Raw genomic sequence first — 12,218 nt, 5'->3', positions numbered from 1 at the left:
ACTGCTCACAGCAGAAACCGTCAACAGCGAGCTGGGAGGTGTGACGCTGTAGTAACAGGAAGAGGCATTTCCAATCTCCTGTGACTCGGTCACACCTGACACAGCAGGAGATCTGCTGCTTGGACTTCTGGAGAACCAAAGGAGATGAGCACACAGAGGTGTTCAGATGAACTTTGACCTTTCAGGCTGTGTTTTCCTGCCAACATTAGTGCTGTGAGCTCAGTGTAAATGATTTGACTCCCGTCTTTGTGTTCAATGAGTAAAAGCAAGGGTGTCAAACGTAAGGTGCAAGGGCCAGATCTGGCTCGGGAAAGTCTTTGATCCGGCCTGCTGGATGTCTTTGGAAAATGAAAAATTATAAATGAATAAAGAATATAAAAACTTTCACTGTGAATGAACAGGAACTTTCTGTGTTAAAATTACAGAGCTTTGCTGTAATTTTACACATTTCTCAGTTTAAGCTCAAACAGTCCCGCTGACAGATTTCTTTCACTTCCTGCGACGGCATTTTTTTTTCATCGTGTGGAAAAACTTTCTCATGTTCAGTTAAACTTCTCACACTGACAGGGAGCAGCTATGAGTTCGACATCCCTGCTGGGGAGAGATGTAGACTGGACATTGGATAATGATGGTGGTGGTGGTGATCATCATCATCATGATGATGAAGGCAGAAAAACCCAAAGATCCAGAGAGAGGGTGGGGTCGAGCCAGAGGTGGAGGTCAAAACTGTGATAGGATGATAAAAGTGGAAGCTAAGTAAGAACCCAGTTCTGAATGTGTGAATGCCTCGACACTGACAACCAGTCCTGTCCCTGAGCCGTGTGGTTGGAACTGGTTCCAGTCTGAGCTCTGGTGTGCAGGTACGGAGGACTTTTATGGTGAAAATGTGTGAAAAAAAGACTCGAGAGACAGACGTTACTCTGCAAGTTTATTGGTCTCCGTTATATCAGAGGACAGAAACAGGACTGCGAGGGACGGATGAGACGGCACAGGTGACACCAGGTGAGCTAGCAGGAACTGCAGGTGTGTGTGGTCTGAACTCCACGTGGAGTAATATTTAAAAACAAACTATACAGCCAAAAATATTTTCAACAAGATTTCCAAAATAAAACGCTTCACAGTAGCAGACAAATGCAGAAAAAATACAATCATCCAATAAATAAAAGCTGCATGTGGTTAATCATTACAATCAGCTGTTAGACCCGGACTGCTACCATGAAGCTGCAGGACCACAATCACCACCACGAGCAGCCTGCTTCTCTGCAGCCGACAGAACAGGCTGGGCAAGCTTAGAGCGCCCTCAGCTGGGCCTCCAGGGGAATTACAGCCAGCCTGAAGCAGCCCGGAGGGTTTCAGACTTCCTGAAGCCTCTGCAACTCCCAGAGCTGTTCTGAAGATCTGTGAAGGATTGTGGAAGAGCTGCAGGCTTCCGTGATAACGGGCCGTCACTAAAAAGAAAGCTCTCTAAATAAAGATCATGATCCTCCTGAACCTGAGGTTTGACTAACAGACCCAGGATATGCTGGAGATTGAGGTCTGTTCTTTCCACAAATCCTTACGAGGTGTCCATAATGACTTTCCTAGACCTAGAAATGATTGGGAAAGCTGTAAGAGGTCATTTTCATTTTTACTATCACACTAATAATCCCATCTAACTGTCTAACTACAAGGATGAAAGTGAAGCAGCTTCATGTTAGCGTAACACCTGAAGATGGCGTGAAATCTGAGGGACCCGCAGCAGGTCCCTGACATGGATCAGACCCGGAGCTGGGAATAATCCACGTGAGGAGACAGAGCTACAGAGATTACATGTGATGAAGATGATGAAGATAATGTGGTGACCTGTAAGCAGTGGTGATTATATGCGCGGCACAGGTAATCAGTGTATCGATTAAGGTTAGTCGCAGTAAAAGGTTAACCAGGACTGGTCTGCTCCTCGGCGAGCTTCCAGGAGCACGGTTAGTAAGATGGAGGACGTATCGGAGTGAGGTGATTGGCTCTGTGTGTGTCTGCTGATTGGATATTTTATTTGAACCCCTCCTACTTTAAAACCTTCATCAAGTATTTGTTGGGATTAGGTTACTTCCTGTTAGAAAAGCGAGGCTTTCTTCTTCAGTTCATTTCGTTTCCACAGCGAGAGGCGCTCAAACTCGGCCATCGGCATCCCGAACACCTGCTCAAACTCCTCCTGGGACAGGTGCCGCTGACAGGGAGGAGAAGAAGAAGAAGTTAAAACCTCCAGTGAAGCAGTCGTGCTTCAGCGACGCTCAGACTGGGAGGACTGGAACCAGTCCCACCTCTAAAAAAGTTTATGTAAACCAGTTCTAAAGTTAAACTGGGACGCGCAAACAAGTCTGACTTCAAACAGTCAAATTGGGAAACCAGAGAAACCAGTGCTACCACAGAGAAGCTTCAACTGGGACACTGAGAAGGAAGACAGAAAATGACTACCCAGCACAGCGTCCCTCACCTCAAGCCGAGTGCGGTCCACGCCTGGAGGCAGCTTACAGCGCCCTCTGTGGGTCACAACCAGTGTCTCATAGGGGTAGATCTGAAATACACAGCATGCCATCAGCTGGAGGGAGTACTCGGATACTACACTGCAAAGTACACATCAGTGTAACGAGCCAGTAGTACCTGAGTTAGGGGTATTACAATGATATCAGAGACAGTACCAGTCAGATCTGATCAGCTGATTGTTTGCGTCAACTGATTATAAAAATTTAGACAAAATTCAGAAGTAAAATCAGTAATCGAAGTGATTAAAAAGGGTCTAATTTTGTTCCTGTACTTCACAGAGCAGCTTTGCATGATTCACAGTTCAACATAATCCTCCTTTATCTGATCGGAAATGCCTTGTTTTAACTCCTCCCCTTTTAAGTCAGCTCTCTTCTGATTGGCTCCCAATCACAAAGAGCAGCTTAAAGATAAATATGTTTTATTTTGAACTGTGAATCATGCAGAGCTACTCTACCAGAGACTGGGAGCGCCTCACCTTCTGCTCCAGGATGCTCGGCAGAGAGTTTCCTCGGTCCATGCGCTCCCTGCGAGTGTCACCGTTCTGCACACACACATTTAAAATGCTCAGACTGATTTAACACGACACATGAAACCAACACGTTAATCTGACGCTTCTGTCAGCACAAGTCAGGAAGACTGTTTCTAAATTCTGGATTTCTCCATCTCTGGCCTGGAGCGTTCCAGACAGCCGGTGACAGGAAATGAAGCCAGTGGTATCTTTACTGAAGCGTTCCTTCATGGAAAACACGGAAGTTTTCTACAGTCCAACACGTTAAAGCTCGAGCCCAACAGTCTCTGTGAACATCAGCTGGATCGTGACATGTGGGCCATCAAAGCCCTCCTGCTCCTGATGGTCTGCGCCACATCTGCCTCATAGTGCTGTTTGGATTTATCCTCAGCAGCTGCAGCAGCTGCAGCGTCTGCATCACAGAACAGCGTCTGTGGCCCTGAGAGCTCAAATGCAATGCGACTTCAGAAAACATAGCAAATAATAAAATATCGCAAAATCTCACAATATGAAGCAGACCGTGATGAAAAGCTGCAACGGTGACAGTAAACAAGCCAAGGATTGGTTGGAGCTGATTGAGGGAGAGATGCTATTCTAATCACATGATTCATGTACTGTACATGTATGTTTGCTATTACTGGTTCACCTGAATCACCTCTGTTGTGTTTTTGCTTTTTTCAATTTGCTGGTGTTTTGACCTCTCTGGGCCTCCTTACAAACTGTCTATCAAAGAGACAAAGACTTAATGAGAGTGTTCTATAAGAAATAATCCAACAATAACAGACCAGTGAGGCTTTAGAGAGGCGTGAGACTGCAGGAAATACGAGGGTGGGGTTAGTCGCCCTGCTGTGAAGTGTCTGACAGTGACCAGTCGTGTGCTAAAGTGGTAAAGAGGAGCTGATTCTTTATGTCGAGGTATGCAAAGCTGCAGGAACCTAAATTCAACCGTTGACTTCCAGGTGCCAAACCTGCAGTTCCTCTGACGACCACCAGAGGCTCCAACAGCGAGTCAGTGCTCCTTTATAACAGCTGTGGGGGCGGGGCCAGTAATGTGCTCAGGTGTGTCAGGGCTGTGCCGGTTAAACAGGTCATGCACACAGACATGCTTACCTGAGCAGCTGAAAGATAGAAGACACAACAGGAAGAGCAGAGGTTAGTACCGAGTGATGTCACTCAGGTGTGTCAGGCACAGTTCATCAGCACACTCACAGGTGACTCGTTTCTACAAACTCTGGTTGTTTTTGTTTCATGTGATGTGCGTTAGGCTCATGTGACCAATCGTCTGTGAGAGCTGCACGCTCAGAAGGAACTCATTAAACCAGCAGCGCCGCTCTTTTTTCTGATGTCATGAAAAAGGTGAGCGAGGACTCATACCTGGCCGTCCTTTATCGCCATCTGTGGAAAACTCTGCTGACTGCATCTGCAACACACAACCAGTTCTTTTGAGCGTTAACTTTACGCCATGGGCGGTTAAAGATGGGCGGAGCCACTGTGGCATCACCTCCATCGGTGCAACGACTTATCAGCCAATTCTTCACACCAAAACTTCACACCAAAGCTAATCCTCCATTTTGAAACATCGTGGGACTGAGATTTAATTTTATACAAGTTTGACCCAACAAACACAAACAGCTGTTTCATACACGTCTACAGGAAAGAAGTGTTTCTGCAGCCACAGCTGTCGCCCCCTGCTGGCTGCTCAGGAAGAAAAAATGCTTCATTTGTCCAGAAGCTCCGCCCATGTTTGTTGGTGTTGTAAACACTTCAAACCAGATTCCAGTTTTAACTATTCATTTACTACAGTGAGATAAAAAAAAGTCACTTAAAGTGAGCCTAAGTCCGGTTTAACTCCAGTTTCGGGGTCTCACTCTGCACCATGTCAGGTGTGAGCACTTACTCGTGTCAGGCCTGATCCTGAGCGTGATGGAGACTTGGAGGCACCTGCTGACAAACCTGCAGGGAGAAGTGGACAGAGAGACGTCAGAGGAGCGCTTCGTGGTGAAAGTGGGGAATGTGAAGGCGGTGGCTGTGTGCGAGCACTCTTACTGCCGTGCATGTGCGTTCTGTCGGGCAATGACTGCGTCTTCCTCCTGAAGTGGACGGCTTTCTCCTTCTCCTCCTTCAGGATCAGACGGCCCAGGTTGGACTTGATCTGAGTGGCCACAAAACCGCGGGTCAGATGATGCTTTTAGTCAAAATGTGAATCTGGAAAGAGGGGGCGACGGTCACAAACCTTCTCCAGCTCCTGTTCCTGTAGCGTCTTCGCTTCTTCTGTGAGGTCCTCAAACTCGTCTTCCTCCTGCAGCTCCTTCTTCTTCTTCCGCCACTCAATCTCTGCGGGGTTCAGCCTCAGAGTTACCAATGACCTCACAGCACAGGTGTGTGTGTGTGTGCGCACATGTGTGTGTGTCGGTGTGTGCTACCCATGGTGGCCAGTGAGGGTGGGCAGGGCCAGTACTCAGTCTCAATCTTGGAAGGCTGGTTGGGATCTGGCGGCTGGGCTGCAGGAAACTTTGCTGACTGGATGACGCCGCTGCCCTCGCCGTGTTTGTGAGCATCTGTGGAGACAGCATGAAGTTGCTGAGTGATGAAGCAGTGACAGACACACACACAGTGAGGAAGAGGAGGAAGAGCTCACCCTGTTTGTAGATAGGAGGCTTCCTGTAAATGTTGGTCCCGTTATCTGAAAAAATGCATAAAAACTTTTTTGTACGGTTTCTCCAATGTCAACCTCTGTAGATTTTATTTTATTGTTTATTCTATTTAATTTTTTAAAATACACACACACACACACACACACACACACACACACACACACACGTAGATACACACATTTAGTAATGCGCATACACTCTTATATTGTACATATATTTATTCATATAACTCTGGGTAAACCATTCTTATATTTTGCTTGTTCTTATGTTATTGTATTTTTGCACACCTCTGTTGTTTGTGAAGCTCGCACACAAGAATTAGTACCTGCACATGTGATGTGACAGTAAAAGTGATTTGATTTGAGCGCACAAACTCAGACACACAGCCGCTTTGCCTTCAGGGTTGAGAAAGGTTTTAGGATTAATGAGTCCTGACAGCCCTCAGGTGTGTGTGTGTGTGTTACCTGGTCGGTGGAAATGCTGCAGGCTCGTACTGATCTTGGGTCCAGCCTGCAGCTGCAGCGTGGATCCTCCAGGAGAACCGCTCTCACTTTCTGCCCTGCGCCCCTTCACCTGGAAGCAAACAGTCTTTTAACCTGACAGGTGAGCTCAGACCAATCAGTGAGTCAGAACGTCAGCATGGGTCACGCGATTGACCGTGAGAACTTTGTCTAAATCAAAGAGGCCCATAAAACAAAGCTGCTGCGTGGCCTCTTTGGCTGACAGGTGGCTGTAGTGTGTTTTCCTTTGGTGGATGATGTAATCCAGCTCGTCCAGCTCATGTTCTTGTTCACACAAAAACTGGACAGGTTCATTCTGATCCCGTATAAACTTTTAAGGATTACCAGTAATTTAATTGGGGTGCAGGGGGCACTGAAATTAACTCAAAATAAAGGAACTTTAAATAATTATATTAAATTTGTTAATTTTCATTGTTTTTGCTTTTTCACTGACCTGACAACAAATCACCATCATTTACAGAAACACTGTGGACGATGTCCTTAAGTCATAACATTTAAATAATTTCAAAGAAGGTAAAAAGAAAGACTATATTTAAAAATTTTCCAATGTGATTTAATGAGCTGGATTTGCTTTAAGTTTTAATAATTTAATTGTCATCTACTATGATTGTATTTATCATTCTTAACTCAAAACCTTTTTTTAAACCAATGTCTTGACTTTACTTCCCAGCTCACACTTTTTTATATAATTGTTTTCTGTATGAATAAAAATTAAAGTCCTAAATATAAACATATTGCATGTATGACATGCAATGCATCATAAATAAACTTACAAAACAAGTATTTTAATGCAAGTATAGGACAAAGTTTGAAAACTGTAGTCCAGGTGCAAGTTTTTTATTGTCTTAAGTTTATCAGTTCTAGTTTTCTTCTTGGAATAACTTTTCTTTATTACATTTTTTTTCTTAATTTTGAATCCGGCCTGGGATCAGGGTAATCCTGATATTTTGGAAGTCATCCTGATCCTGTTCCAATGTTTTGAACAACACAAACTGAAGGTTTAATCCAGATAAAAAAGCTGGACTGGATTACTTGATCTTATCCGAACATGTAATCCTGTTTTTCCTTTAAACAACACGATTTCACTTTTGACCAACTGGACCTGTGGAACATGTTTGTGCTGTAAATCTTAATTAAAGTTAAAAAAGGACCCAAACTGAGTGATTTCTGCACAGATGTCCCGTCCTTTAAATCTGGACAGAAACGGAGCTCCTATTTTGTTTTGCCCTTCGCGCTCTGACTGAGGGGAGTTTCCAGCCGTCTGAACAGAGGTCCTTCTGTTCCCCGGCTAGCGAGTGTCATGGTTTCAACACTGCGGTGAAGACAAAGCTGCGATTAAAAGCTGGACGAGAACAAGTACAAACCACTGTTTTCCTAAAAAGCCGAGGTCGCGAACCACTTGAGGTTTCAGAAAGGTCAATGAATGCTGTGGCACCAAGAAATGAACCACCAATCAAAGCTTGTGTTTGAGTCTTATCGACCACAGATGCAGGTCTACTCAGTGTCACAGGGTCAGGTTAACTCGTGGGTGGGGCTTTGTTCCAGACTCCAGGTCACCGGACCAGAGCATTAAAGAAAAGCCTGGCCTGAATGAACAAGTGGAAAATGTAAGCACTGCCACTTCATTAAAAACAGTTTATATCCCCGTGGCCTGAAGGTGTAGAAGAAACCGGGATGGAAATGAATAATGGAGCTGGGTTATTACCACCAGCATGGACTGATGAGGGCTTACCTCAGGAGACATGGTTGGAGACAAGGCTGGAGACGTGGATGGAGGAGACAGAGATCTCTGCAGAGAACACAGATATGAACAGTCATCATAGATGCTGCAGGAATTTAATAAAGTCCAACAGCTGCAGGCATCAAACACGCCTCAGGATTACATTAGTGTCAGTAATGACCTGTTAACACACACCTCTGTGTGCTCTCTCTCTCTCTCTCTCTCACACACACACACACACACACACACACACACACACACACACACACACACAGAGATTTTTTCAGCTGATATTCTTTTAATAAATGTGCACTCAATAATATAGAAAAAACCCTGTATATTATGAAGAAAATTAAAGTTAAAATCAAAAAACTTAAAGCATATCTATGAAATATGATCATTAAAAAGTAAAAGTTTCATCTGATCTTCCTTTAAGGATTATTCCAGATTATTCCTTTCCTCTGACTTTAAATATGATGTCAGGATTTTAATGAGCGCCATCGAGGGGAAACAGGAAGTGATGTGACTCCAGTTTTTTAAATAATATTTATGAGAAAAGTGTTAAATTGGCAGGAGAAGCTGAAATGGAAACTGTCTGTTCTGATTTTGTCGGCTGTCCCTGAACGCTGCTGTATCAGTGCTGTCAGTCGGGGTCAGAGGTCAGCTCACTAGACAAATGGACTAGCAGCAGTGTTTAAGTCAAATATTTCAATTTCAGGGTTGAAAAGTGAAGCAGTAATGTTCCTTAACTACTAAAGAATCCAAACCCGCACCTCTCTGCGTGGCGGGTCGAGCGGGGAGAAGCTCAGGTGGGGTTGGTAGGTCATCAGGTCCGGTCTCTCCACCTGCAGGATGGCTTTATCTCTGGGCAGTGCCGCCAGGTCTCTGTAGCCCACCACCTGGTCATTGACACGGGCCTGACAGAGGAAGTTCTTTATTTACCACGAGCACTCCAAGTATCATCACAAAGATTACTTAAAGATACAAATACAAGTACTCCATGTATAAAAGTGTTTAATTTCACTGGGTAGGATTACAACTGGTTAACAGCTCAACATAAAAATTCAACATTCAACATAAAAATAAAAGACGAACTAAAAGAACTAAAATCATCTGATCAGAGCTCAAATTTCAACAAACAAAAAAATCGTACATGCAGAACTTTGACAGTAAACGCTGCCACCTTGTGGTGAAAGTCTGCATTTTGCAGAGGTTTTTACAAAAAGTACGTTTACTAAAAGTAGAAAATGTCAGTAAAATAAAGAAATGTGTTAAAATAATGTTTCCATGGATGAAACGAGTAAATAAACATCTGAACATCTGAACGTCTGAGCAGGTGTGACATTACCACAATGCCCGTCGCCGGAGACCCCGGGGTGCTCGGGCCCCTCGAGGACGGCAGGTTGACCGGAGTTACCCGTCCCTCCACCTGCCAAACAGCCAATCAGAAGAGACAATCAGGAAGTGAAAACAGTCCAGTTTATTGGCACCAGCTCAAAGAGCAGGTGAAAACCACAAACAAACCAGGAGGAGAAGAAGATCTGACTCGACAGCAACAACAGCTTGTTTCAGACAGATGATGGTCATGAAGGATTATTTTGAGCTGTGAATCATGCAAAGCTGCTGCAGTGACAATACATCCACTTTAAGGTGTAAATGAACTTTCAGAGTGACAGACTGCTCACTGAGCTGAAGTCTCAGTGTGAACCTCATTGTGCAGCAATATTTTAGGTGTAAGTGTGGTGATGATTAAGCTCCAGCAGTGACTCATTACCTTCTGCATAGCTGTGGACACGGAAGTCGCTCCGACCTGATTTAAGCAGCTGCAGAGGAAAAACAGAGAGAGGGTTAGTGAACGCATCAGCTGCTCCAACGAACGAGCTCGACTCATCTGATCCAGAATCAGAGGAAGAGCAATTTCTCTCACAGCACAGCCTCAGACATGATGTCAACTCGTTTCCTTCCTGAAACCACTAGAAACATCCAGGAAGAAACAGAACAGGAGGAAACAGAGAGAAGGAAACAGAACAGGAGGAAGGATGCAGGAAGAAGCATCGAGGCATTCTGGGGACTTTGTTTCATATCCTTTGTTTCCTTTACCATTGACATCCGATCAGCAGTTTTGAGACGATTTTTATTTTATTTTATTTTATTTTTTTTGTTTTTCAGAGTTTTGTCTGCATTTTTTTTTTTTGTAGTTTTTAGTTCTTTATTTAATTTCTTTATTTCTTAATTTCTTTATTTTATTTCTTTATTTCTTTATTTGTAGTTGTTTTTTTTTAATCAAAAGTCTTTTAACCTTTAAGAGGCTTTTGTTGAAGTTTTTGGAAAAAAAATTCAAAACTAATTTAAAATGCAGTTTCTGTTTGTTTTTCCTTTGATTTTATTTTGGTAGATTAGCTTTGTTTTTATTCTTTTTTATTTTTACTGTTTCTCTTAATGTTATTAGATAAGATAAGATGACCTGGGACACAGGTGGGAAATTTGTTTTGTTACAGCAAAAGTGCAAAGTTATGTAGCAGAAATTATTGTTTCATGCTTTTGTGATGTTTATTTTTTTGACTTACATTTCTCAGTTTGCTGTCTCCAGTAAGCTCTCTGATTGGCTGCGAAGAGTTTCAGGAAGAAGACGCAGACTTGTGGTGATGTTCGGGTTGCCGCGGTGACTTCAAGATACAGTAAAGTGAATATCTGAATCTTTGTGTTGATGCTGAAAGTCTGACAGTGATAAACGAGCTCGAGTGTATATGAAGGTGCTGCAGCTTTGTGAGGATGTGTGACAGCGTCCTGATGACGAGCGTTCAGCGTTAAAGGTGTTACTCACGGCTCAGACGGTGTTTGGAGCTGCTGAGGACGGACGACTGCTGGAGAGTCACAGCGAGGCTGTCAGAGGGGAGGGGGCACACCTTCTACCTAAACAACATGAGAGTTGGGGGAGGATATCCTCCATCCTTCCTCTGACCGTCCCCCACCACCTCCTTTCATCTCGTTGTCCTCCTCCCTTCCTCCCCCTCCCCTCTGCTGTTTATCAGCTTGCCCAGCCGGGCGACGCCCAGCCGCTGCTAACGGCTGCTGTGGTTACGCTTGTCCTCAGAGTCAGCAGAGCAGCTTCACCCCCCCCTCCATCGCTGTCCAACCATAAAATCTGACACCAGATCAGTGAGAGGAGAGCGCCCTCAGCTGAACCTGATCTGTGAACATGTGTGAGAGTCACAGTGACGGTTCTCCTCCAAACGTTACCCAGGAGCACGCTCAGATCCTCCCGCAGGAGGTCAAACAGTATAAACTCATCCAGCAGCTTTAATTTATCTTAAAGGCCGAGAAGAAACCTGCTGCAAACACCTGCTTCTGTTAACGAGCTCCTTAATTCAATTTATACAGCGCCAAATCAAAGCAATGGCTGCCTCAAAGAGCTACCGTGAGGTAAAAACACCAACAATCAGATGAACACCTATGATATACTTGCCGATGGTGAAAAGGAAAAACTCCCCTTTAACTGGATGAAACCAGGATCAGGGAGGAGGGCCCATCTACCATAACCCAGGGGAGGGGGGGGGCCCTGAAGTTTAATGGTGGCCATGGCTTTGTTTTTTTTGTGGCCAGAATTTGTTTCTGTTTCTGCTCGTTTTTTGGTAATGATGGAGTCAGACCATGGGGTGAAGTCATCTCTGGTTGGACTTGATAAATCCCAGCTTGATCTTTTTTGGAGTACGTCTGTACCATTAGGAAGAAGGAATCTCTAAAGGAGAAACCAGCCTCCTTCAACTCAGTCAGCTGACTTGACCACCTGAAGCAACCTCAGACCTGCCCACACGGGCTGGTACAACAGGCCCGAGGCATAATGGGAGCATCACTTCTTACCCTGCTGCCCCCCTCGCTCTGGAGCAGGGTAAATCTGGACCAGCCCATGTGACCTTCTCCCTGTAAACTCCTTGTTCTGATTGGCTACACTGTTGCTAATGATTTCCTGATTTTAAAAAAAAATCCAGTTTCAAACATTTCCGGTGACCTCAGAGATGATGGTTCACCTCTGCCCTTCCAGGGTTTTTAACACGTCTGATTTTAGCTTCAGTTTCTTCATCACTGTTTTCTTTGAACAATGCACGTAAGATCTCCTGGGGCCTCCTCTGTACCCAGGACATGCTGGAGAGATTGTGTCTCCAGATAAGCTGGAGGAGGTTGCCAGAGAGAGGGATGGTCTGGGTTTCTCTGCTTAGGCTGCTGCCTCAGCCATCCGGCCCCAGATAACACAGCATTAATAACATGAAGAATGATTTATCCTAAACTTTTAAGGT

The 12,218-nt window shown here is 44.5% G+C and overlaps 1 protein-coding gene across 1 annotated transcript; it reads right to left on the bottom strand.

Moving 5' to 3' along the window:
* Window positions 1–915: 915 nt before the first annotated feature.
* On the bottom strand, window positions 916–10,474 carry dmtn (dematin actin binding protein). Its single transcript, XM_085278770.1, has 15 exons — window positions 9,698–10,474; window positions 9,272–9,352; window positions 8,697–8,840; window positions 7,936–7,992; window positions 6,147–6,255; window positions 5,667–5,711; window positions 5,452–5,586; window positions 5,262–5,362; window positions 5,075–5,180; window positions 4,926–4,981; window positions 4,403–4,448; window positions 4,139–4,146; window positions 2,996–3,061; window positions 2,471–2,551; window positions 916–2,203 (listed from the first exon to the last, which is right to left on the bottom strand). The coding sequence occupies exons 1-15, from the start codon at window positions 9,812–9,814 to the stop codon at window positions 2,090–2,092; spliced, it is 1,266 nt and encodes a 421-aa protein (XP_085134896.1). The 5' UTR covers window positions 9,815–10,474; the 3' UTR covers window positions 916–2,089.
* Between the last annotated feature and the right edge of the window lie 1,744 nt (window positions 10,475–12,218).

This window comes from Mchenga conophoros, linkage group LG7, assembly GCF_057382185.1.
Source record: "Mchenga conophoros isolate Kocher_MC1m ecotype Shallow Benthic linkage group LG7, M_conophoros_male_GT1.1, whole genome shotgun sequence".
Taxonomy (NCBI): domain Eukaryota; kingdom Metazoa; phylum Chordata; class Actinopteri; order Cichliformes; family Cichlidae; genus Mchenga; species Mchenga conophoros.
The sequence above is the reverse complement of the archived record's forward strand: the minus strand, read 5'-3'. Positions and strand labels throughout refer to the sequence as shown.

Coding starts and splice junctions, on each gene's coding strand:
- dmtn (XM_085278770.1), bottom strand. CDS start 9,814: ATGAGTCGAGCTCGTTCGTTGGAGCAGCTGATGCGTTCACTAACCCTC. Junction 6,256..7,935: donor CTCCAACCATGTCTCCTGAG/GTAAGCCCTCAT, acceptor GTTTGCTTCCAG/GTGAAGGGGCGCAGGGCAGA. Junction 5,181..5,261: donor AGGAACAGGAGCTGGAGAAG/GTTTGTGACCGT, acceptor GTGGCCACTCAG/ATCAAGTCCAACCTGGGCCG.